Source organism: Nomascus leucogenys, chromosome 24 (genome assembly GCF_006542625.1).
Source record: "Nomascus leucogenys isolate Asia chromosome 24, Asia_NLE_v1, whole genome shotgun sequence".
In the NCBI taxonomy this organism is placed as follows: Eukaryota; Metazoa; Chordata; class Mammalia; order Primates; family Hylobatidae; genus Nomascus; species Nomascus leucogenys.
In genome coordinates, this window is record NC_044404.1 from 24,088,296 (window position 1) to 24,110,523 (window position 22,228).

General features: G+C 55.5%; 1 protein-coding gene across 1 annotated transcript in view; it reads right to left on the minus strand.

Moving 5' to 3' along the window:
* The window catches only part of MYOM3 (myomesin 3), a 56,448-nt gene extending 34,220 nt beyond the window's left edge, over positions 1-22,228 (minus strand). Inside the window, exons 1-13 of the mRNA XM_030805356.1 lie at positions 22,094-22,228; positions 18,543-18,721; positions 18,060-18,140; positions 17,137-17,296; positions 16,005-16,162; positions 9,674-9,769; positions 7,917-8,005; positions 5,535-5,579; positions 4,938-5,075; positions 3,011-3,172; positions 2,244-2,385; positions 863-1,062; positions 136-189 (exon numbers count right to left, since the gene is read on the minus strand). Of these exons, the coding sequence (XP_030661216.1) occupies positions 136-189; positions 863-1,062; positions 2,244-2,385; positions 3,011-3,172; positions 4,938-5,075; positions 5,535-5,579; positions 7,917-8,005; positions 9,674-9,769; positions 16,005-16,162; positions 17,137-17,296; positions 18,060-18,140; positions 18,543-18,703 (1,486 nt within the window). The 5' untranslated portion in view covers positions 18,704-18,721; positions 22,094-22,228. The remainder of the gene's footprint in view (positions 1-135; positions 190-862; positions 1,063-2,243; positions 2,386-3,010; positions 3,173-4,937; positions 5,076-5,534; positions 5,580-7,916; positions 8,006-9,673; positions 9,770-16,004; positions 16,163-17,136; positions 17,297-18,059; positions 18,141-18,542; positions 18,722-22,093) is intronic.

Consider the following 22,228-nt stretch of genomic DNA (forward strand, 5'->3'; position numbering starts at 1 on the left):
CTGCCTCCAACTAGGCCCCGCCTGCCCTCATCCCCCACACCCTGCACAGGGACAGCTTCTGCCTCTTTGCCAGCTCATGTCCCAGAGTTTCGAGAACTATACAGGAGGCCCAGTGTGTGGGAGGATCCCGCATACCTTCAAAATCGTCTGTGCTGATGGTGATCTTGTTTCCCAGATCAAAGGGGATCTCTAGGATGAGAAGGGAGCATGGGAGGGTCGGGGGTGGGACAGGAGGAGTTAGGCCAGGGCCTATCCCACACCAGGCTCTGCCTCCTGCCCCGTCTCAGTCCTGGCCTTGCAGCCCTCGCTGTGCAACCTCAGACAGGTGCCCTCTGGCCTCAGCTTTCTCAGGAGTCCCAAGTGGAGCCCTGCTGCTCTCAGGCCCTGGTAGATGCTCTTTCTCTTGAGACAAGTGGAGACAGAGGAGGAGGAGGGAGCTGCCTGGGGCCGGGCACCCTGCCACGGTGGAGCTTCTAGCACACCCAAGTCAGCATGGCTCCCGAGGGCTGAGAGGGCCGTGTCCCCACACTTGAGCTTAAGGACATCTGACAGGTGCTGGGGTAGGGTGCTCCCTCAGACTGGTCTCTCCCATGGACAGGTTTGGTTTCTCCCATTAGACTAGCTGTATCTTCCTTCTCAGGCTAGGGGTTCCTAAGGACCGGACTGTGCCTCCTCCATCAGACTGGAAGTTCTCGAGGGCTGGCCTTTGTCTCCTTCATCAGACTAGTGTTTACTAAGGGCCGGGCTGTGCTTCCTCCATCAGACTCGGGGCTCCTGAGGGCTGGATTGTCTCCTGTGTGAGATAGTCCTGAGGGTTCCCTGACTGATGTTCTAGAAAGTCGCTTAGGACCTCTGTACCCACCTGTCTTCCTCCGAGCTGCATCATGGTCGCCCATGACAACCAACTCTGAGGCCTTGGAGGGGACGCTGCTGCCTGCCCTGCTGATGGCTCTCACCCGGAACCGATAGCTCTGACCTTCGACGAGGCCTTGGATTGGGCACCGACAAGTCCCTCCAGGGGCCTCATGGCAGGGGATCCATTCCCCAGAGTCACCCTGGCACCTGTTGGAGACAGGCCCCCCTTTCAGCCCCTGCCCACATTGCACGCCTTCCCAATGTGAGCCTCTACAAGGGCCTTTCTCTGACCGGGGGAGCCTGCCCAGCTCACCTCTGCCAATGAAAGTTCTTCTCTCCAATGGAAGAGCCTGGCTCCAACCTCGGGCCCCTGGGAGACCTTTTCATCATTCCTGACACTGACCAGCAGCAGTGCCTTTCATGGGGCATCATCGTGAGCCTGTGACTGTGCTGTGCCCTCCACACCCAGCCCTTGTTTTATCTCCCTGGCAGTCCTAGGGGGCACGTGTGGTCACCTTCACTGCACACATGGAGGATCTGTGGCTCAGGGAGTGACAAGACCTGCCCAAGGTCACACAGTTAGGATTCACCTGAGCTTGTCCCCTCCCTAAGTTGGTGTGCATTCCAGGTTGACCCACCAAGCCTGGGCTCTCTGTACCATCTTGGTACCATTCATTGTCCCAGGCAGTACAACAGTGCACGTTACCCTTATTGTTATCAGCTGGTTGAGGCAGTCATCACATGTGGGTCCAAGTCTTGTCTCCACCACTAATGACAAATGTGTCTTTGAGCAAAGTCATCTCCCCACATACTTTGGTTTCCCCATCCATAGAAGAGGGCATTAGACAGTCCCCCTCCCCTTTAGAGAGGGGTCGTTGTAAGGATGCAAAGAGATGAGGCATGCCCTTAGCATGGTCATGAGCCTGTCCCTGGCAGCATTAGTTATTTTCTCAAGCTGGGCCTTCAGAGCCGGCCACACTGGAAAAAGGCCGGAGGTTCTGGCCTCTCTACCTGTTTGCCTCCTCCCTTGGGGTCAGTGCTATTCCATCTCTCTCTGTCATTCAGGAAGGAAACTAGCCCACGAATTCACTGTGCTCAGGGTTCAAGCACTCCCCGTCTTGCCCCTCCGGGTCAGCTCTAGAGGGTCCACAGGGCAGTGGCCGACTCCAGCGTAGAATTCCAGTTATCAGCATGACAAAGACTTGGAGGTATGGATGCCCCTCCATTGCCCCTAAATGACACAGCACAGCCTGCCTCCTGTCCTGTTCTAAGGAGCGGGGGTGTGGGGGTTCTCTGAGGTCAGACTTGGGGCCTCCTCCTTGCTGTGGCTCCCACAACCAGACAGAATTCTACCCCTAGGGCCTCTGCCACTCACGAGGCCGACTCACCGCTCAATAGAGTAGGCAGTGATGGGGTTGCCCCGGGTGTCACTGGGCGGGGCCCAGGTCAGGATGAGGCAGTCTCTGTTCACATCCAGGCATCGGACGTTCAGTGGAGAGCCTGGGGCCCCGGGGTTCTCGGCCTCGGCATCTGAAACCCGGGGGTGAGAGGGAGACCCTTCTAGTCAGTGGCCATTTGGTGACAGGCCCTTCCCACTCCCACCCAGCATCCCCTTCTCATCTATCCTCCAGTGGCTCAGTTTTGATCTTGAGGACTGGGGCCTGAATATTAGTCCCCGACCCCCATAGCAGTATCTGAGGGAAGGGTGACAGTACCATTTCTTGGAGGCCCATTTTACTCCAAGTACCTGAATAAGTGGAATAATTAATTCTAGCCCAGAGCAGCCTTCCCCTCTTTGGATGGGGAAACTGAGTCTCATGGAGGTAAGTGACCTGCTCAAGGTCACCCAGCTGGTGAAGTGACAAAGCCAGGATGTGAACCCAGGCCCTAAGCAGTGGCCAGAATCACTCCAGCCCCATACTCAGCTCCCCGCCTCCCTGGCTCCAGCCAGGCTAACTCTCAGGCCACGTCCCTTTGGAGGGTCATAGGATGCCATGGGGAGTCTTGGAGACCCCAACCCAAAGCCCTCATTTTATGGCAGAGAAATTGAGGCCCAAAGGGAGCAGGGCCCTTGCCTAAGGTTCCACAGCAAACGAGGGGCACAGCCCTGGTCTCTGGGCTCCTGCCGCCACCCTGCGCCCACCCATGCCTTCACCTCTCACAAGCACATAGGTGCTCTGTTCCCGGGGTCCGAAGGGCGAGGGCACCCGGACCATGTAGAGCCCCTCGTCCTCCTTGTAGGTGCAGGACACCTTCAGGGATGCCTGGCGGTCTGCGTAGAGGATCTTCCGACGTCGCGAGGACCTCAGTAGCCTCCCTGTGGAGGGGAAGCGGGGGGCCATTGAGTTTGTGGGAGGTCCTGGTCTCACCTGGGAACCACGGAAATCGGGGGGTCTGGAGACCCTGGCTGGGCAGAGAGAGAGGCTGGTGAGGCTCAGTTCAGGCCTCGGGTGGGGGTGGTGGCCTCCAGGGCTTTGCCAAGGCAGTGGAGAACTCTCCTTTGCAGAGGGCTTGGGGAGTAGGGAAGGGCCAGTGCGGGGCTGGGGCTCAATGAGGGAGTGAGGGTTTAGGGACATAGCTGGTGACAACGTGAGGAGTTGTAGGTTCTCTGAGGAAGTAGGAGCAAGAGAGATGGGTCCCTGTATGGGGTCAGGGGACTCAAAGAAGGAGGGCCCGTTTCGGGGGCTGGGAGCTCAGTAAAGGGCCTGGGTCTCATTGAGAGAGCTGGGACCTCGGTGAGGCGGTTGGAGGACTTGTCGAGGGGTTAGGGGTCAGGGAAGGGAGTGAGGGCTCACGGGATGGGAGCTTAGGAGGTGGATGGGGACTCAGAAAGGGAGTCTGGGGCTCAGGGGCAGGCCCTGCCGTGAGGCCACACTGTGGGGTCAGCTCTTCTCTTTGCCCCATGCGAAGGCTCTGCCCTCCAGTCAGCACCTCCATTCTGGAAGATCTACAGGTTTGGGAAAACGTCTCAGCCTTGTTATTGCAGCTGTCAGGGATCCTGATGGCTCCCATACTCCCTGCTCCCAGCAGGTGCAGCCTCCCTGGGCTCAGAGCTGGGGGTGCCGGAGGGGCACTGTACTCTGGGTCCTTAGGCTATAGGCCTGGTCATGGATTGGGTAGGAGGTCCAGCCATCCTCCTCCTCCCTCGCTGGGCCACGTCTTCCTGCCTTGGCCCTGACCAGGCTTCTCCAGGCCTCGCCTGACACATCCCCAGGGACTCCCAGCCCACGGGTCAGCAACTGTTTATCTGCACCACCACCCTGACTCTGAAAAGCCTGACGCCACTGTTGCAGCCTGCCCTGAGCGCTTGTGGTGCCCTCCTGCCTCCCTGACCTTGGGGCTCTGTTCCCATTGCTTTGAGTGCCCTCACTCACTTTATTTATTTATTTATTTATTTATTTATTTATTTATTTATTTGAGATGGAGTCTTGCTCTTGTCCCCCAGGCTGGAGTGCAATGGCGCCATCTCGGCTCACTGCAACCTCTGCCTCCCGAGTTCAAGCGATTCTCCTGCCTCAGCCTCCTGAGTAGCTAGGATTACAGGCGCCCACCACCATGCCAGGCTAATTTTTTGTATTTTTAGTAGAGATGGAGTTTCGCCATGTTGGCCAGGCCTGAACTCTTGACCTCAAGTGATCCGTCCGCCTCAGCCTCCCAGAGTGCTAGGATTACAGGTGTGAGCCACCACGCCTGGCCTCCCTCACTCACTCTTAGGGAGGTAATGAAGCATGCAAACGGCTGAGCAGGTGCCTGGTCAGTGCCAGCGGCTACAATTGTGCTGATGGCTTCCTCCCTTCTCCCAGGTGGACATAGCCCCCTGGGCTCATGCATATCTGCCCCTACCCTTCGCCCCAGCCCCAACCCAAGGCCTGGCACCCCACAGATGCTTGGTGGCCATTTATGGCGTGGCATGGTCTGACCACATCTGGCTGCACTCCCGCTCTCTTCTGCCTCTTCAGCACTTTAGCTCAGTTGGTACTGGTTGGGGAGAGTCTCTGTCCGCTAGGGGTCCTCTCTGGCTCTGAGTTGAGCTTTGGAGGGGCTAGCTCTGGAGGCTGGGGGCCAGGACTGGGGGTCCTCACCGTCTCGGAACCACTGGATACTCTCAGCATCTAACACATCTTCCGAAAGCAAGCATGACAGGGAGAAGGGTTCCTTCTCACGAGCAAAGACTGGCTTCAGCACCGAGGTGAATTCCACGCTGGGGCCAAACATCGATCCTGGGGTGGGAATGAAATTTGGGGCAGAAGTTTTTGAGGCAGCCAGTCTGGCCTGGGACTTAGGAGTGAGGATTTTTCTGGGGCATCCCCTCTCTTCTGGGTCTTGACTGGGAGAAGGGGACCTGGCCTTGGGGTAGGAGGGGAAGAGACTTATCTAGGTAGGGGGCCAGAGAAGCCGAAGAGCAAACATCCCAAGGCCAAGTTCATTGTTCATTGGTTTTTCTGGCTTTGCCTTTCAAACTCAGTTTTGGTCAGAGGACAGCTCAGCAGCTGGGGACAGCTCTGGGGTACCCTGCGGCCTTTAGAAATCAGGTGCAGGTGTTACCAGCTCATACACAAACCCTGGTGGACATCCTTTTATGGGCAGGGGATTGCTCTATTCTAAACAGGGACCGTGGGGGTGGGGGAGCAAAGCCTGAACAAAGAATCCCAGGTCCCGTTCTCCTGCAGCCGACTTACTTTTGAAGATCTCTGAATCGAAGCCAGCATCCTTCCCCAGGTAAGCTGAAAACCAAAGGCAAACGGAGTTGGAGAAGGTTCAGACCCCACATTCCTACGCTATTTTGGGGACATGGGCTTTGGATATGAGTTCGAGTCCTGGTCTGTTGGTGGCTTCCCCTTGTGGCTTTGGGAAAGTTCTTTCACCTCTCTGTGCCTCAGTTTCTTCAGCAGTAAAATGGGACAGTAATTCCTACCTGGAGCAAGGAACAAGCGGGTTCACGTGAATCAAGCCCCCAGCCATAGCCTGACACAAGGCAGGTTCTCAATACATGCTGGTTTCCTTTCCCTACCCAAACTTGCCCCCAGGATTATGCACTGTCTTCACAGGGGTCAAGCCCGGTCAGAGACGCGGGGATTTCTGGTGGGATCAGGAAGAGTGGTGGGGGAGGGGCAGCACTGAGAGGCGTCCAGGGGCTGAAGGGTGAAATCCAAGGTACTGTTGCCACAGACCACCAGAGAATAGTAACAGCAGCTCTCACTCACACAGTGCTCGCCCCATGCTGTGAGGATCGAATGAGCCAATTAAACACATAAACACATTGACTCATTCTATCTTCACAAAAGCCCTGTCAGTTGGTACTATTATTATCCTCTCAAACAGATGAGAAAACTGAGGCACAGCCGTCCAGACAACAGCCCAGCAGCCTGAAGCTATGACATGACACTGGTCCCTGGAAGGCTCTTCCTGAGCAAGGTCCAGAGAAGGGCAGGAGGCTGCCTGACATCACACAGGTCAGTGGAAGGGTCAGGATGGAAACTCAGGGCTTCTGTCCCCCAGGTCACTAAAATCACCCAAGTTGCTACAGAGAAGAGAGCAGAGAAGAGGGTGGTAGTGGCGGTGAGTGGAGTAGGAGAAGCAGGGGGGTTGACTGGAGTCTGGGGCCAAGAGCAAGCCTGGTGGACCCTGGAGTTGCCAGCCTTGACAGAGAGAGGGACAGGGATCTGGAAGGAGTGGTGGGAAGGATGGGTGGGCAGAGGGAGGCAGGGCCCCAGTCCCTGACCTTGGGCTTGACTCTGGGCACAGCCTATGGGGACAGCTCAAATTTCTGCATAAGAGCTTGGCCTGGCAGCAGGATCTGCCTCCTAAGAGCTATTTAGGGAACAGGACAGTGGGTGGAGAGGGCTGTGCAGGACAGTTTAACAAGGTCTGATGAGAGGCAGGGAGGGTGGGCTGGGATCCACCTGTCTACTGCCCAAGACAGCTGCCTTAGGAGTGTGTGTATGAGTGCGTGTGTGTGTGTGTATATGTGTGCACATGTGGGCTTCTCTCTCCCGGGGGTCCTGGAACTCAGGGCACGGCATTCTTCTGGGCCCAAAGGTGTGACCCCCTTGGGCAGTGCCCTGCCCTGGTCATGGGAGTGGGTACCACATGCCAAGGCTTATACGTATCATCTCATTTAATCAATTTGGGCATCTGAGAGAGGTGGTAGGATTGTAGGAGTCTCCCTTTCACAGATGAGGAAATAGAGGCTCAGAGAAGTGAGGTGGCTTCCCAGATTTACACAGCCAGTCGGCGGCAGAGCCAGGATGTGAACTCGGGTCTGGCTGACTCCTGAGTGTCTCCCTGCTTTACGCTGTAATTTCAGATGCCCAGGGGGTGACCTCCAGGAGGGGCCCAAGCCCAACTGGAAAATGTGCATCAGAACCCACATGGGGCAGTGGGGGTCAGGTGGGGAGTTGCTGGGGTTTGGTCTTTGCCCCCTGAGGACCCCTCATCAGGGTTGTGGGGCCAGACCACCCTCCCAGAGGCCCTGAGATGGATCCCAACCCAAGCGCAATCCGGTGGGCCAAGCATGCTCTTTGGCATGGCAGGCAGGTGGGTTCGCCGTGAACAGCTGTGTAGGTTGTGCTCTGTGCAAACGTATCCCCTGAGAGAGCAACCTGGGGGCTAAAATTCAGTCTGTTTGCCATTTGCCAAGCCATGTGCCCTGGAGTGGGAGCTGCACCTGCCTGCAGAAAAGGGGCCCCTTTCGCTAATTCATCCACTCAGTTCACACAAAGGTGCCCACCATGCCAGTGATGACTCTGCAAAGAGAGCTGAGTTCAAGTCCCAGCCCTGCCACCGGCTGGCTCAGGATGGAATCAGGTACTATCAAGGGTGTCTGGCACACAGTGAAGACTCAGGAGAGGACAGTTCCCTTCCCATCTCCCAGTTGCTCTTGACACCAACCCACAGGGACAGGTGATCCTGCCTCACTCGCCTTCCACCATCAGCCCATGCCAGGCTGAACAGCCTTGTGCCAATGGCCCTTCCTCAGGTCTCACGCAGACCCATGTCCTTGTCTGCCCAGCTTGGGTTTGCTGTGGCCCAGACTGCCTGTTGGGGATGGGAGGACTTACTGCGGACGAGGACTTTGGCGAAGGAGGAGGCCTGGCCGTAGGCGTTCTTCACTCGCACAGTGTAAGTGGCTGAGTCCTCAATGGTGCATCTGGAAAGGAGAGAGGGAGAAGTTCCTCCCAAGACTGCTGGGCTCCATGGGAAACACAAGTCCCCTGTGTGGGTGGCAAAGGCTGGAACTAAGGAAAGCCTCACAGTGCCAGGAAGAGACTTTGGTCACTATCTCTGAAAAGCTGTGTGTTTTCAGGTTGCCCACTGCACCTTTCCATGCTTCAGTGTCCTCTGAAAAACTGGGGACACGACACCACCTAAACCATCTCAGGAGAAAGTGCTTTGAAAATATGACATGCCACATTGCAGTTACTGCTGACTGTGGAGGATCAGAGAGGTTAAGTGACTTTCCCAGAGTCACAGAGCAAATGGGATTCAACTCAGCTTCAAACAAGAATCCTGGAGCAGGAGCCTCCTCCTTTCTCAGAGAGCAGCAGACAAACTTGGTCAAGGCAGGCTGCAATCTGGGTAGAACTGGGCCAGACACCCAGGTGTTCCCAGTCTCAGGTGTGAGTCTCACCACCAACCAGGCCAACCCTGTCACATTCCCAGTGAAAGCCTGGGCCATCTCCATCCCAGGGGCACCCTGGTGACAGAGAGGAGGTGGTAGGATGTGGCACCTCTGGCCCCATTAGCAAGCAGAGGACCCTTGGTGCCTCCTTTTTGCCCGTGGTCACTCAGCGCAGGAACCCCTCTTGCTTCCAGGGCCAGTCCCACCTGCCCCTGGAGGTCCCCCTGGGCCTGCGCACCTTCCTCGACTGTGGAGTCCCTGGGGCACCTCCCTTATATGGTCAGATATTTATGTCTCCCCACTTCTGAAGGGGAAGATGAGTGTTCTGCTTATCTTTGTGTCTCTGAGGCCTGGGTTGGTTGAGGTGGAGGGTTTGGTGGTTGGGAAACAACCCAGATAGAGGGAAATGGCTCACACCAGGCCCTGCCACATAGTAGCTGTACCAGACCCTTAACTTTCTGAGCCTGTTTCATCACCTGCGACACGGGGTGCTTCCCTCAAGCATGGTGGCAGGGATTATGGATCGTATGTGAAAAGCACCTAGCACAGGGCCTGGCACCTGGGAGGAACTCAGTGTGTGGCAGCTGATATGAATGATGAGTGACCCAGGCCTTGGGGAGGACTGCACTCTTCTATTCCCATGTGGCCTCCCCGCATGCGCCCTGCCTCTTCCCTCAAAACCATGCTTAGGACTCACCATCTCCTGAAAGGCTGAACTCTCTCCCATGTCACTGCTTCCCCTCACGTGTGTATGTTTGTGTACACAAGCATATGTGTGAGCACTGGGTATGTGCATGTGTGTATATGTGCGTGCACAGGTGCATATGGGTGCGTATTATGGTATTTTCTCTCCCCCACAAGGAGCCTTCCCAGCATGCCTAGTTCAGCGTCCAGTCTTCATGGCCAGCCTCTGAGTCCAAATTTCTCACCGTGTATCTCGAGGCATCGGAATCACATGGTGGGTGTGTGTGTTAAATATGAATTCCTGGGCTCCGTTCCAGACCTGCTTAATCTGAATCTCTGGGGGTCGGGGGAGGGTCTGTCCTGTCCCAGGAATCGGTATTTTGACCAGCACCCCAGAGACTTCTGAAGAAGGTGAACTTGGGCCGCAGCTCCGAGGAAGGGTTTGGGATCCTGCTCTGGCCTCGGCGGTGGCAGGGCCTGGGGTCATGGGTCTCTCCAGGTCCCCAGTCTTACCTCCTAATCTCCAGGGACTGCAGCCCGTAGTTGTTGGTGATTCGGTATTTTCCGGCAGGAAAGAGGCGGGGATCAATCCGTGTGTCATTTTTGTACCTGTGGAGACACAGCGGTCTGTGTCAGGCAGTGTGGTTCCAAGCGGGAGGGGTCTGGAGGTTCTCGGATGGGGATTCCAGCCGCAGGTTTTTGTTTTGTTTTGTTTTTTTGAGACGGAGTTTTGCTTTGTTGCCTAGGCTGGAGCGCAGTGGTACAACCTCAGCTCACTGCAACCTCCGCCTCTCGGGTTCAAGCAGTTCTCCCTGCCTCAGCCTCCTGAGTAGCTGGGATTACAGATGCCTTCCATCACGCCCGGCTAATTTTTGTATTTTTAGTAGAGACGGAGTTTCCCCATGTTGGCTAGGCTGGTCTCGAACTCCTGACCTCCGGTGATCCGCCCGCCTCAGCCTCCCAAAGTGCTGAGATTATAGGCGTGAACCACTGCGCCTGGCCTCCAGTTGCAGTTTTGTGTTGCTTACTTGCCTGTGCAATTGGAGCAGCACTTATGCCACTCTGAGCCTCAGTTGTCCTGACTTGTGAAATGGGGGTACGAGAACACTGGCCTCACAGGGCTGCTGTGACAATTAAATGGGATGGGCTTATAAAGCCTTTCCCCTGTGCCCACACACCGCAGGTGCCCAAGGGTTTGTTTCCCTTCTGGGGGCACAGAAGAGGGAGCCTGTAATTAGGGGCAGCTGCCCCTCTCCCTACCAAGCCATCCCCAGGGGTACCCTAGGACCAGGCCCCAGCTTTTCCCTTCCCTCTGAAGGGGCTTGCCAAGGAAGGAACCCCAGACCCCTGACGCTCTTCCCAACCCCCGAGGATGGCTATTCTTCATTTTGGCTCTCATTACAGTAGCCGGAGGAGCTTTCAAAAATCTCCATGCCCAGTTTCTGAACATAAGGCTGTGGGAATTTGCATCGGAAACTGCTAATTATTCTCCAGTAGCCATTCTCAGGGGGAAATAGAATTTACCCATGGGCCACCCAATATATAACGTATCTCCTTGCCTCTCTTTCTGCTTGATGTGGCCATATGACTTAGTATTGCCAACAGCAAGCGGGGACAAGAGTCATGTGGCTGCTCCTGATGACACCCTTTGTCCCATTTCACATCATCGTTCCCTCTGTCCTTGGCAGGAACAGGGAGGTGCCGCCGGCTGTCTCACACCCCAAAGCTCAGGGCTGCTCCTCCAGCAGTGATCTGGAGAAGCTCAGTCCCTGGGGAGTCCATACAGCAGGCCTGTGCCGTCTGCATCCAGACATTTAGATGGAAGAAAACAAGCTTCTAGCTTATTTAAGCCATTAAAAACAAAGCAAAACTCCAGGTCCGGGCTGCATCCCAAATCAATTAAATCAGAATTTCGGGGGGTGAGACCCTGGGATCAGTGTTTTGAAAATCCCCTGGTGAGGTTGGATGCGGTGGCTCATGCCTGTAATCCCAACACTTTGGGAGGCCAAGGCTGGAGGACTGCTTGAGGCCAGGAGTTTAAGATCAGCCTGGGCAACATAGCAAGACCCCATCTTTACAAAATATTGTTTAAAATAATTAGCTGGGTGTGGTGGGGTGTGCCTGTCATCCTAGCTACTCAGGAGGCTGAGGCAGGAGGACTGCTTGAGGCCAGGAGTTTGAGGCTGTAGCGAACCATGATTGTGCCACTGTACTCCAGCCTGGGTGATAGAGCAAGACTCTGTCTCAAAAAAAAAAAATTGTTTTTCTTAATGTCCTCTGGTGATTCCCAAGGGTAGTCAAGTGATCGCCCTGCCCTAGATGCTGTCCTCATTTTCTGTGAACTTGGGTCTTGTTCCCCCTGCTGTGTGGACAGGACAGTGGGGTGGCCTGGGGTCCTGGAGGCCTAAGGAGTAGGGGCTGAGGAGTGAGGGTGAGTGACACTTAAGAAGCCTGGATTTTGACACAGCTTGCTGTGTGACCTTAGGCAATTCCATACCCCTCTCTGGGCCTCTGTGTCCCTGAGGCCATGGAATGGAGTCTCATGGGATGATGCTTCTCTCTGTCCTGGGTGGGTGGCTGAGGTTGAAGAGGAGGCCTCCCAGAGAGAAGGCACCCCAGCCTCAGCCTGCTTCCTTCCCTGGACCTGGCCTCACCCATGCCCTGTTTGTCTCCAGGGCAACCAAACACAGCTACACCCACGATCCACGATGCAGCCCCCAGCCTGGCCCCCTCCTGAAAGGAGCTCCTGGAGGGAGGGTGATGCCTAATCTGGGTGCCCTATCTCTCCAGCTCTCCAGGCCTGGGGGCCAGGGTTAGGTCCCCTACCACACACCTGTCAGGAAGATTCCAGACACCTCAGCCCGGCCAGCTTTGCTTTTCCTGGAAAAAGCAGCTGCTGCGGCTCTGGCATGGCCAAGACAGCCGGAGACCTCAACGCTCACCCCTCCCTCTCTCTGGGCCTCAGTGTCCGCCTGTGCACTCAGGCCTTTGAAGGCACAAGCAAAGGACCACCCGAAGTGGCAGCCAGTGACAAAACAAGCTTGACTGGGACAGGGGAGGTGAGGGGCCTGGGCAGGGTTTAGCTCTGTAAGGACCTCAAAAGGAATGAGATTTCTGTTATTTATCTAAATCTTTTTTTTGGCCTCACATATTTTGGTGCTCGATTTTACTTTTTAAGAATGTTTTAGGGAGGCCAAGGTGGGCGGATCACTTGAAGTCAGGAGTTCCAGACTAGCCTGGCCAAAATGGTGAAACCCCATCTCTACGAAAAATACACAAAAAAATTTAGCTGGGTGTGGTGGTGGGTGCCTGTAATCCCAGCTACTTTGGAGGCTGAGGCAGGAGAATTGCTTGAACCCGGGAGGCGGAGGCTGCAGTGAACCGAGATTGCGCCACTGCACTCCAGACTGGCAACAGAATGAGACTCCATCTTAAAAAAAAAAAAAAAAAAGATTGCTTTAAAAAAAGAAAATAAGACCAGGCATAGTGGCTCATGCCTGTATTCCCAGAGCTTTGGGAGACTGAGATGGGAGGACTACTTGAGGCCAGGAGTTCGAGACAGCCTGGGCAACATAGTGAGACTCTGTCTACAAAAAAATTGAAAAGTTAGCCAGGTCTGGTGGCACATGACTGTGGTCCCAGCTACTTGGGAGGCTGAGGTAGGAGGATCACTTGAGCCCAGGAAGTTGAGGCTGCAGTGAGCTGTGATTGCACCACTGCACTCTAGCCTGGCAACAGAGTGAGACCTTATTTCTAAATAATAATAATAATAATGATAATCACTGAATGAATAGACTTGCCTAATACGCCGGGTGAGCTGGAATATTCCTCCAGCCCTGGGGCTGGACAGAACCTCTGGAGGTCAGTCCTGGGGCAACATGTGGCCCTGCCTGATGTGATTGATGATGGAAAACCAGATCCCCCAAGCCAGGAGTGCCAGGGGCCACCTGAGTTGCCGAGGCTGGAGGTGGACCTGGGCTTGGCTTCTGCCACTTGTCAGGAATGCTCAGCTCCCTGTTGTGGCAACCTCGTTGGCAGGGGTAGAAACAACTTCCAAGAGGCTTCCAAGAATGCCTTCGATGTGGTCCTCAGTGCCAGGGCTGAGCAGAGCTTGGCTGCGGGGAGGACAGCTGAGTTGCTAACCTCCACTTGGCCTGGCCAGTGCTGGGAGCTGTTCCTCCTAGTGGAACCAGCAACTTGCATGCAGGGACCGCCCAGTCCCCACAGCATCCCAGTGCCCAGCAAGGTACTTGGCATACTTTCGGAATAAATGCCAGCTGGCAATGAACAGCCCTGAGGCCGGCTCCCTCAAGATGCCTTTCTTGATTGCTCCTGGCCTGAGTGACTATTTCTCCTGACTTCTGAAGCATTATATATGCTTTAAGGAAAGTAACGCTTGTAATGGAACAGGAATTAAAAGAAATTAAAGAATGTGTAAGCAAAAACTCAGTTGTACGTAAGAAAACCCAATTTCCCCTGAGGAAGAGAAAGAGCTGAAGTCCTTTAAAAATTAACTGCCTGTTTTTCTGTGGCTAGTGAGCCTTCTCTCTCCCTTTCCCAGGCATGGTGAAGACCCTGTTTCTCTGGCTGTGCAGCTGCGAGGTCACTAGGCAGATAAACTCAAGTCATAAAACATGTTTTTCCCTGAAAAGTAAGAAATTATGTATTGTATGTCTTAATTGAATAACTGTCTTTGTTTCACGCTTCTGTAATATGCCTTCCCCTGCACAGATCTCCCCCCGCCCCACAAAATGCTTAAAAGGTAGCTTGACTCTTTGTTTGGGGCTCAGTCCTTTGGATGTTAATCTGACTGGGTTGGTGCACCTAAATAATTAAATAATTCCTCTTCAACCCCTCCGTCTCTCTGATTCCTTAATTATCCCACAGCAGTAATAATCACTCTCCCATTCTCTAGGCCAGCAGAAAGAGTTATGGGCTTAGAGGCAGGAGACCTGAGTTTGAATCCTGGCTCACATTGGCTGTGTGACCTTAGATAAGTCACACTACCTCTCTGAGTCTTGATATCCTTACCTGTGAAATGGGCATAATAGTTCCTATCTCATGAAGGGCCCTGATGCTCAAATGCGAGTGAAGTTTCGGGTCAGTGTAACGTGGATTCAAGTGTAAGAGGCTGCTGTTTTCCTTTGTGTTTTCCATTATTTATGCCTCTGTTCTCTCTCCTGCTAGACCACAGGCTGTTCCCTGTCAAGATCTGGCTCATAGGCAATGTCTTCTGAGATACCTTCCTGGATTCCATGGGCTGAGGTAGCTCCTTCTTCCTTTTCACCCAGACTCTTTGATCTCAAATATCACCCATGAATATACTTCTTTGTGTGTTGATGTTTCTTTTCTGGGCTAAGAGTTAGTTCCTTGAAGGTGAGATTGTGTCTGATTATTTCTTTTCTTTTTTCTTTTTTTTTTCTTGAGACAGAATCCTGTTCTGTCACCCAGGCTGAAGTGCAGTGGCGCAATCTCGGCTCACTGCAACCTCCATCTCCCAGGTTCAAGTGATTGTCCTGTCTCAGCCTCCCAAGTAGCTGGGATTACAGGCACCCGCCACCACACCCAGCTACTTTTTGTATTTTTAGTAGAGACAGGGTTTCCCAAGTAGCTGGGACTACAGGTGCAGGCCACATGCCCAGCCAATTTTTAAATTTCTTGTAGAGATGGGGTCTCGCCAGCTGCCCAGGATGTTCTCAAACTCCTGGGTTCGAGTGGTCCTCCCTCCTTGGCTTCCCAAAGTGCTGGACGTGGGCCTGGGCTTGTTTGGTTATTTCTGTGCCCCAGTGCCTCAGTCAGGTCCTGGGACAGATGACACTCTCAGTAAATATTTGTTGAAAGCCCTTCCTCAACCCCCAGGGTACTGGACAATGGGCCTTAGACCCAGGGGGAACTCAGGAAAGAGTAGCTCAGCCACGTGAATGACACGTCTCCTTCTGTGGTGAGACTGAGACCTGGGCCGCGGCCATGCCCACCCCAATCTGTGCCTGTGCAGGAGACCCCTGCCCCTGGCCTGCCCCTCCGCAAGCGAGGCCTAGCCTCTGGGATTCCGCCATGGTTCCCCTCCCGGGAATGGCATCTCCTGCTTTCCCAGCCTTCTTCCGGTCCTGAGGTTTCCATGTTGTTGTGGCATTAAATTCTCATCACATACAAGCTGGACAGGAGGTCTTCAATCCATTCTTCAGAATAGGAAATGGAGTCAGGACCAGGGAGTTTAAGAGGCACGGCTGAGACCTCACACTGAGTGAGTAGAGAGAAAGAAAGCGAAGCTGGGAACACAAGACTCCCGCTCCAGGCGTGAGCTCCTTCTCCGCAGGCCCTTCCCTTCCCATCTTCTCCCTGCCCCACCCACCTCCTCCCTGCCCCTTGGCCCCTGTCCCGCCTCTCACCATCATCCTCAACCCTGGAGACGCCCAGCTTGCAGCACCTGCCTTCTCATGAGACCAGAATCATATTTTTATGAGGGCTGGCTCCCCAGGGGCCCAGTCTTCCAGCCCCAGGCTGGCTGCGGGGCAGCTAAGAATAACCCAGGCCTAAGCAGGGCGTGGTGGCTTATGCCTGTGGTCCCAGCTACTTGGGAGGCTGAGATGGGAGGATCACTTGAGCCCAGGAGTCAAGACTGCAGTGAGCTATGATTACTCCACTGCACACTCCAGCCTGAGTGAGACCCTGCCTCTAAAAAAAATAACCCAGGCCTGGTTCCCCAGCAGCTGCTCTATCTGGTGGGTGGACAGAGCTCAAGGTTCACGTGTCTGCAGCGAGAAGTCCTGGCAGAAGTATTGGATGTGAGGAGCTCACTTGTGACCCCAGAGGCCCAGAGCCCCCTCCTGCCCCAGCGGCTTACCAGGTGACCTGGGGTGGTGGCGAGGCCTGGACAGTGCAGGTCAGCAGGACCGTGGTGTGCTCCCAGACGGCGTGGGAGCGAAGAGGGATCCAGAACCAGGGCCCACGGCCAGAGCACAGCTCCCTCAGCTCCTTGGCCTCCTGGACCTTCTCCTCTGTCTGGAGGCGGGAGGAGGCGTATGACACTGTGAGCCAGGGACCACTTCTCTGCCATCTTTGCCGTTACCTCCCCACTGACACCCAGACTCTGTAGTTAGACCCACATGGGCTGGAGTTCCCGGTCCCCTCCACCAGCTGAGCAGGGTGGCACTGTGGGCAGGGCATGGGCTTTCGAGCCAGCTGGCCTGGGGTCAAGGTATTGACTAGCTGGGGGACCATGGGCAGGTCCTAGGTGTCCTTATCGGCAAAATGGGGATGATAAGAAAATCCCCCGCCCACTGTGGGGTTGTGGGGGTGAAAGACATGGCACTGAGAAAGTCTGCGTCAGTATGAGCTGGGGGGGTTTGGAGAGTGGTTCAAATCCTGATACTCATCAGGACTAGCATTTCCTGAGGGGCTTCTGTGTTCTAGGCAGCGGGAAAGTCACTTTCCAAACCCAGGCTCATTTAAATCCCACCTCAGCACAGAATTGTTACAATAACGTTTATTTTATTTTTATTTTTTAATTTTGAGATGGAGTCTCACTCTGTAGCCCAGGCTAGAGTGCAGTGGTGTGATCTTGGTTCACTGCAACCTCTACCTCTTGGGTTCAAGCAATTCTCCTGCCTCAGCCTCCCAAGTAGCTGGGATTACAGACACGGCTATATTTTTAGTAGAGACAGGGTTTCACCATGTTAGCCAGGCTGGTCTCGAACTCCTGGCCTCAGGTGATCCACCCACCTCGGCCCCCAAAATGCTGGGATTACAGGCATGAACCACCGCGCCCAGCCCTATTTTACAGATGAGGGTACTGAGGCTCAGGACCAGGGAAGTGCTTGCCCAGGCTCACGCTGCTGGAGTGTAGGGGCATCAGATGCAAACCCAAAGCCCGGACTCTGCCCTGGACGTCCCGCCTCTTGGGAAGGGGGTGAGGATGGCAGCAAGAGGTGCGTCACAGGTCCCAGGCCCTGGGGCTCCACAGCCCACCCCCTTACCCGCCGCCTCAGCATTTTCCAGTCCCGCCTCTGGCGCAGCAGCCGGTGGGTCTGCAGGAAGGCGATCTCGGTCCTCTCCCAGTCATTGCCGAAGCCCACCCGCTTCTGCCCTCTCTCCTCCAGCTCCACGGCAGAGGTCTGACGTCTCAGCTGGGCTTCCCTGCCGTGACAGAGGCCATCGGGGCTCAGGCAGGGATGGGGGGGCCTGGGGCATCTTGGCCAATTCCATTCCCCATGCCCAGCAGTGCCAGGATGCTTTAAACTTTTGGAGGACATGCATGACTTCGCATCTTCCCTTGCCTCCAAAACAGCCTGGAAGGGCCCTGCTTGCAGTTGGTGCTTAATAAATAGTTGACTGTTTTCATTGTTTTCAAGGCTCTTTCACAAACCTTTGTTCGTCTTGTTTTCACGATAGCCAAGTGGCCAGGCCTTAGTGTCCCTATTTTATAGGGCAGGGACTGAGGCTTAGCAACTTGCTTCAGGTCAGCCAGGACCACCACCCAAGCCTCCTAGCCCAGGGCCCTGCCTCAAGCTGGACGCTGCCTCTCCACGCCGGCTCACTCAGAGGCCTCCTCAGTCTCTGGCCTCGAGGGAAACTGGGGCCTGGTTTACTTGCTCCTTCTATCCCATTCCTAGCCCCCTCCTCCACCATGTGAAGCCCGGAAGTCTGTTGGTGAAGTGGGCCCCTACCCTCTTCCTTGGGGACAGTCCCCCGCTATGACACGTGCACCCTTCCAGAGGGTGGCGTGTGGGCTTCGCGGGCAGGTAGCCCTGGGCTTAAACTCCTGTCTAGACCCTTATTCTAGATGTGGGATTTGGGGCAGGTTCTTTACACTCGGGGTGAAAGGCCAGCAGGGAAGCTGGGGACCGGACAGGATGGCCCCTCCTCAGCCACGGCTCCCTGGGAAGCTCGCCTGACTTACCAAGACAGCTCAGAGGAGGCTGTCAGAGCCAGGGCTGCTGCCAGGCTGTAGTCCGCGGCGCTGAACTCATGCTCTTCTTCGCTGCTCCCAGAAGGAGGGGAGTGAATGGCTCCTGCAGGATTGGCTGGGGGCTCCCTGAGATTAGGGCTGCATCTGCCCACCTCAGCCTCAGGGCGCCAGCAGGCAGGGCTGTGCCTCCCTCCTCATACTGGGGTCTCAGAAAGCAAGGCTGCATCCCTTCAACCCTGAATGTGCTTCCCTCCTCAAACAGGGTTTCCAGAGGACAGGGCTGTGCCTCTTCCATCACATGGGGGTCTCCAGAGAGCCAATTGTGTCTCCCCCCTCAGACAGGGGGTTCAGAAAGCAGGGATGTCCCTCCCCCCATCAGGTTGGAGCCTCCAGAGGGCTAGGCTGGGCCTCCCCGCTCAGCCCGGGGGTCCTGGGGACAGGGCGGTGGCTGGGCGGGGACCCTGCGGCTCCCACCTGCTGCGGAAGGTCCGCCTCCGCACCGAGGAGCCCATGCGCAGGCTGTGCTGCCGCTCCTCCTTCTGCTCCTCCTCCTGCCGGTGCTCCAGCCTGTGGACCTCCATGGCCTGGGGGGGCCGGGGGTCCCCCGCACCTCCCAAGCTGTGCGGCAGAGTCATGGCTACGAGAGCAACAACCTGTCAAGGCCAAGGTCCACAGTCATTCCACCAGGTGCCCGCCTACCCCCTCCCATGCAGTCTTCTCAGCATCTCTAGGAGGCTGGCAGGATGGGGGGTGGGGGTGTCCTCTCTGTAGTGGGCAGACAGGGAAACTGAGGTCTGAGAAGGAGAGGGACTTGCCCAAGGTGACAGAGGCAGCCCTGGGCTCTGAGCCTGGCTTCTCCTCCGCCCCACGTGCTCCCCAGCTGACTGAGCAGAGCCCCACGTTAGGGAGCAGGGCCCTGGCTTCTAGCTGCTTCCAGCTGCAGCCCAGCCTTTGTCTCACTGTATGATCTGGGGCAAGGTTTTCCCTTCTATGGGCCTCAGCTCCCCAGACGATGAGTGATTGGAACTGTGATGTCCACGGCTGTGTCTATGACTCAGGACGGGCAGGCGTCCCCATTCTTCCTGCACCGGCCATGCTCAGTCCTACCTCTGAGCCTTTGCCCACGCTGGTTTCCTCTCCTGGCACACCCTTCCCCTCCTCCTGGCCCGCTTAGCTCTAGTCATGCTTCAAACCCCAACTGAGGGCATGCTAATTAGCACAGAGACTCTGAGTCCAGCCCACAGGGTGTGATCCCAGCTCCTTATCCCAGCTTTCAAGTGTGTAACCTTGGGAAAGACTCATGACTTGGTTTCCTCATCTGTAAAATGGGTCTTCCACCCTCCCAGGGTAGTTGTGAAGGTTAGATGAGTGCTTGGGGCTTCGTAAGTACAACATAACTGTTAGACATTAGCATTATTTTTCTAAGAAGCCTTGCTGAAAAACTACAGGCCACCTAGAATTTTCCCTTTTCTAATTTCTTTTGTACTTATTTTCTAGCACTCCACAATTTAGCATTGATTCAGACAATGCCTTCTCTATGTAATTATTTTGTATCTGTGCATCTTGACTGTTCAACAATATTGTAAGTGAATTAAAAGTAACAATAGTGAGAACTTACTATGCGCCAGGCCCATGTTAGTTTTCAAATGCATTATCCCCAGTCCCTGCAATAACCCAAATGAGGACAGCACCATTATTATCCCATTTGACTGGTGAACAGGGGCAGTACTTGCCCAAGGTCACCCAGCATGGTGGTGGGGCCATGACTGGCAGCCAATCCCTAGCCCAACCCCTAGCCCTTCTGACCTCTATGTCATATGTCCACTCAAGGCCAGGCCGTGGCCAAGGCTGAAGACACGGTGGGCCACAGGGCCTTTCTCCTTATAAGGGGATTGCAATGTACACATCTCCTTTGCATTCCCGAGACTCAGGTCTAGGCCCCTGATGGTGCCCAGTGGGGCTGGATCACATTGACCCAGGGGAGGCTCAGGAAGTGGATCCACGGATATGGAGAGGCAAACGAGGGGTGTGGGAGGCCCGTGCGCCCGCTGGCTGTGGGTTTTTGCACTAAGTTTTCTCATATCCGGGCTTCAGTCACTGCTGGGTCTCTGAGGGCCCCTCTGATGCTAAAGCTGGAATCCCTGGAATGGCTTTCACACCTCCTCCAGGTGGGAATCCTGGTCTGCAGGCTTCTGGCATGGGAGGGTTCCTGCCCAGGCGTGGGGATGGAAACAGAAGAGGGACGACTGCCTGCCTTGGCCTGCTCCTGTCAGTTTCTGTGGGGTCAGCTCTGTCTGGCCCCTGCCTCTCTTGAGGGGCCTGCTGGAGGTGGCAGTGTGTGTGTGTGTGTGTGTGTGTGCACGTGTAGGCTATCTTCTGCCTGGATGTGAACACAGCATCCAGGTGACCATCTCTCTAAGTCCATGACATGGAATGTGAGCCCACTGGCTTTATTGGAGAGTCCTTGGCCTGGAAGGGGCATGTGGTGGGGGTGTCTGGGGCTCGGGCTGTGGAGGGTCAGTCTTAGTGGGCTTTTACCCCTTCTGCTTCCTAGAAGTTTGCTCCTTTTGGATGTCTGCAGTTGTGGGCATCAGGAAAAAGAGAATGGATGGCTGCAGGGTTAGCTGGGACCAAGGGCTGCCCCTAAAGCTCCCTGGGCTCCTGCTAATCATCTCAAATGACATAATGGGACAGTCACCTTCTTTGGCTTCGTATCACTCCCTCCCGTTGGAAGAAGTTCTCTCTGCACCAAAAGAAGTGGCTAGCCCTGCTCATTCTGCTCTTTCTTCCTCATGGCCCAGGAGGAGAGCTGCTGGGTACCACCCTAGGTGGAGTGAGGACCCCCACTCTGCCCCAGCTTTCCTGGGACACGATGGCCCCGGCTCCAGTGGCTGAGAGTTAACATTCCCTGGCACCAGCCACTGGCTCCCTTCCTCTGGATGCTCTGTTCCCGATTAGCACAGCAGGCAGGGGCCTGGCACTCGTCCCTGACCTCAGGGCCTCCAGCAATCAGACCCCTGGCTTTAGTGGATGAGCCACCAATTCTTTTTAAAGCACTGACTGATGCGTGGGATTAAGCAGGGACAAGTTTGCGGCCTCCCTGCTCTTTCCCGAAGGACCAGGGTGCCTCTTCCCAGAACACTGTGTGTGCTTGCGTGGAGAGGAAACTGCCCCCGCTTCCCTCTCTTGGGGTGCAAAAATCTAGGCCAGAGGTCCCACTGCGTAGCCTTCCCCTCTGCTTTCCTCCCAAGCCTCCATCTGCCAAGGAGGCCTCTCCCCTTCTTCACGAGGGAAAGAGAAATGCACAGCAGTTGAGCCAAGATCCCTCCGAGAACTGCCGGCAGGGGAGCTGCGTTGGGGGCAGGGGGTGGCCGGGAGCAGAGACACATCCTGTGGGGCGGCGGGTGGCACAGGCCAGGACGTGTTCTTAGCCAGGGGCTCCACCAGCTTCCGCGAGGCCGAATCCTGCCCTTGCCAATCATGAGCTGAGGCAACTCCTTTCCCGTCTGGGCCTCGGTTTCCTGCCAGGCACTGGATGAAATCCCTTCCAGCTCTAAGATTTGGGATGCGAGGACTCGCTCTCTTTCCCTGCCTGTGGGGTTGGCCAAGCCGGGCTCAGCCAGCTCCGCTCTAAGTTCGTGGAACTTGCCAGCTTAGCCCGGCTGCCGCTTATCGCTGCTCCATCGCAGGAAAGACTCCAATTCCCAGGGCAGCCCCCACTTTTTTTTTGCAACTTTCACATCACAGACAGCTCAACTCTCAGAAGACCCAGGGCCACACAGAACAGTGGGATGGGGCAGGGGTTTCTGGAATCCCCTCCCATTTTCACTCGGGTGCTGCCTCAGCACAAATTTCCCAGGCTCCTTTCACAACACACAACACACATACACACAAACACACACACGCGCGCGCACACACACACACACGCGCGCACACACACACACACGCACCCACAGATATCACTCTCCAGTGGCTGACTCTTAGGAGGCATCCCTCCCCAGCCCTGATTTCCGGGGGTGACTCACAGAAGCAGTGTGCCCACTTAGGAGTCTCTGGGGAGAAGATTCCGGGGGCCGAGAGGGTCCTTGTTCTCTTCTTGCCCTCAGCTCAGCGGGCACCGGGAGAAGAATGCGATCCCGGAGACGGCACTGTCTTAAATA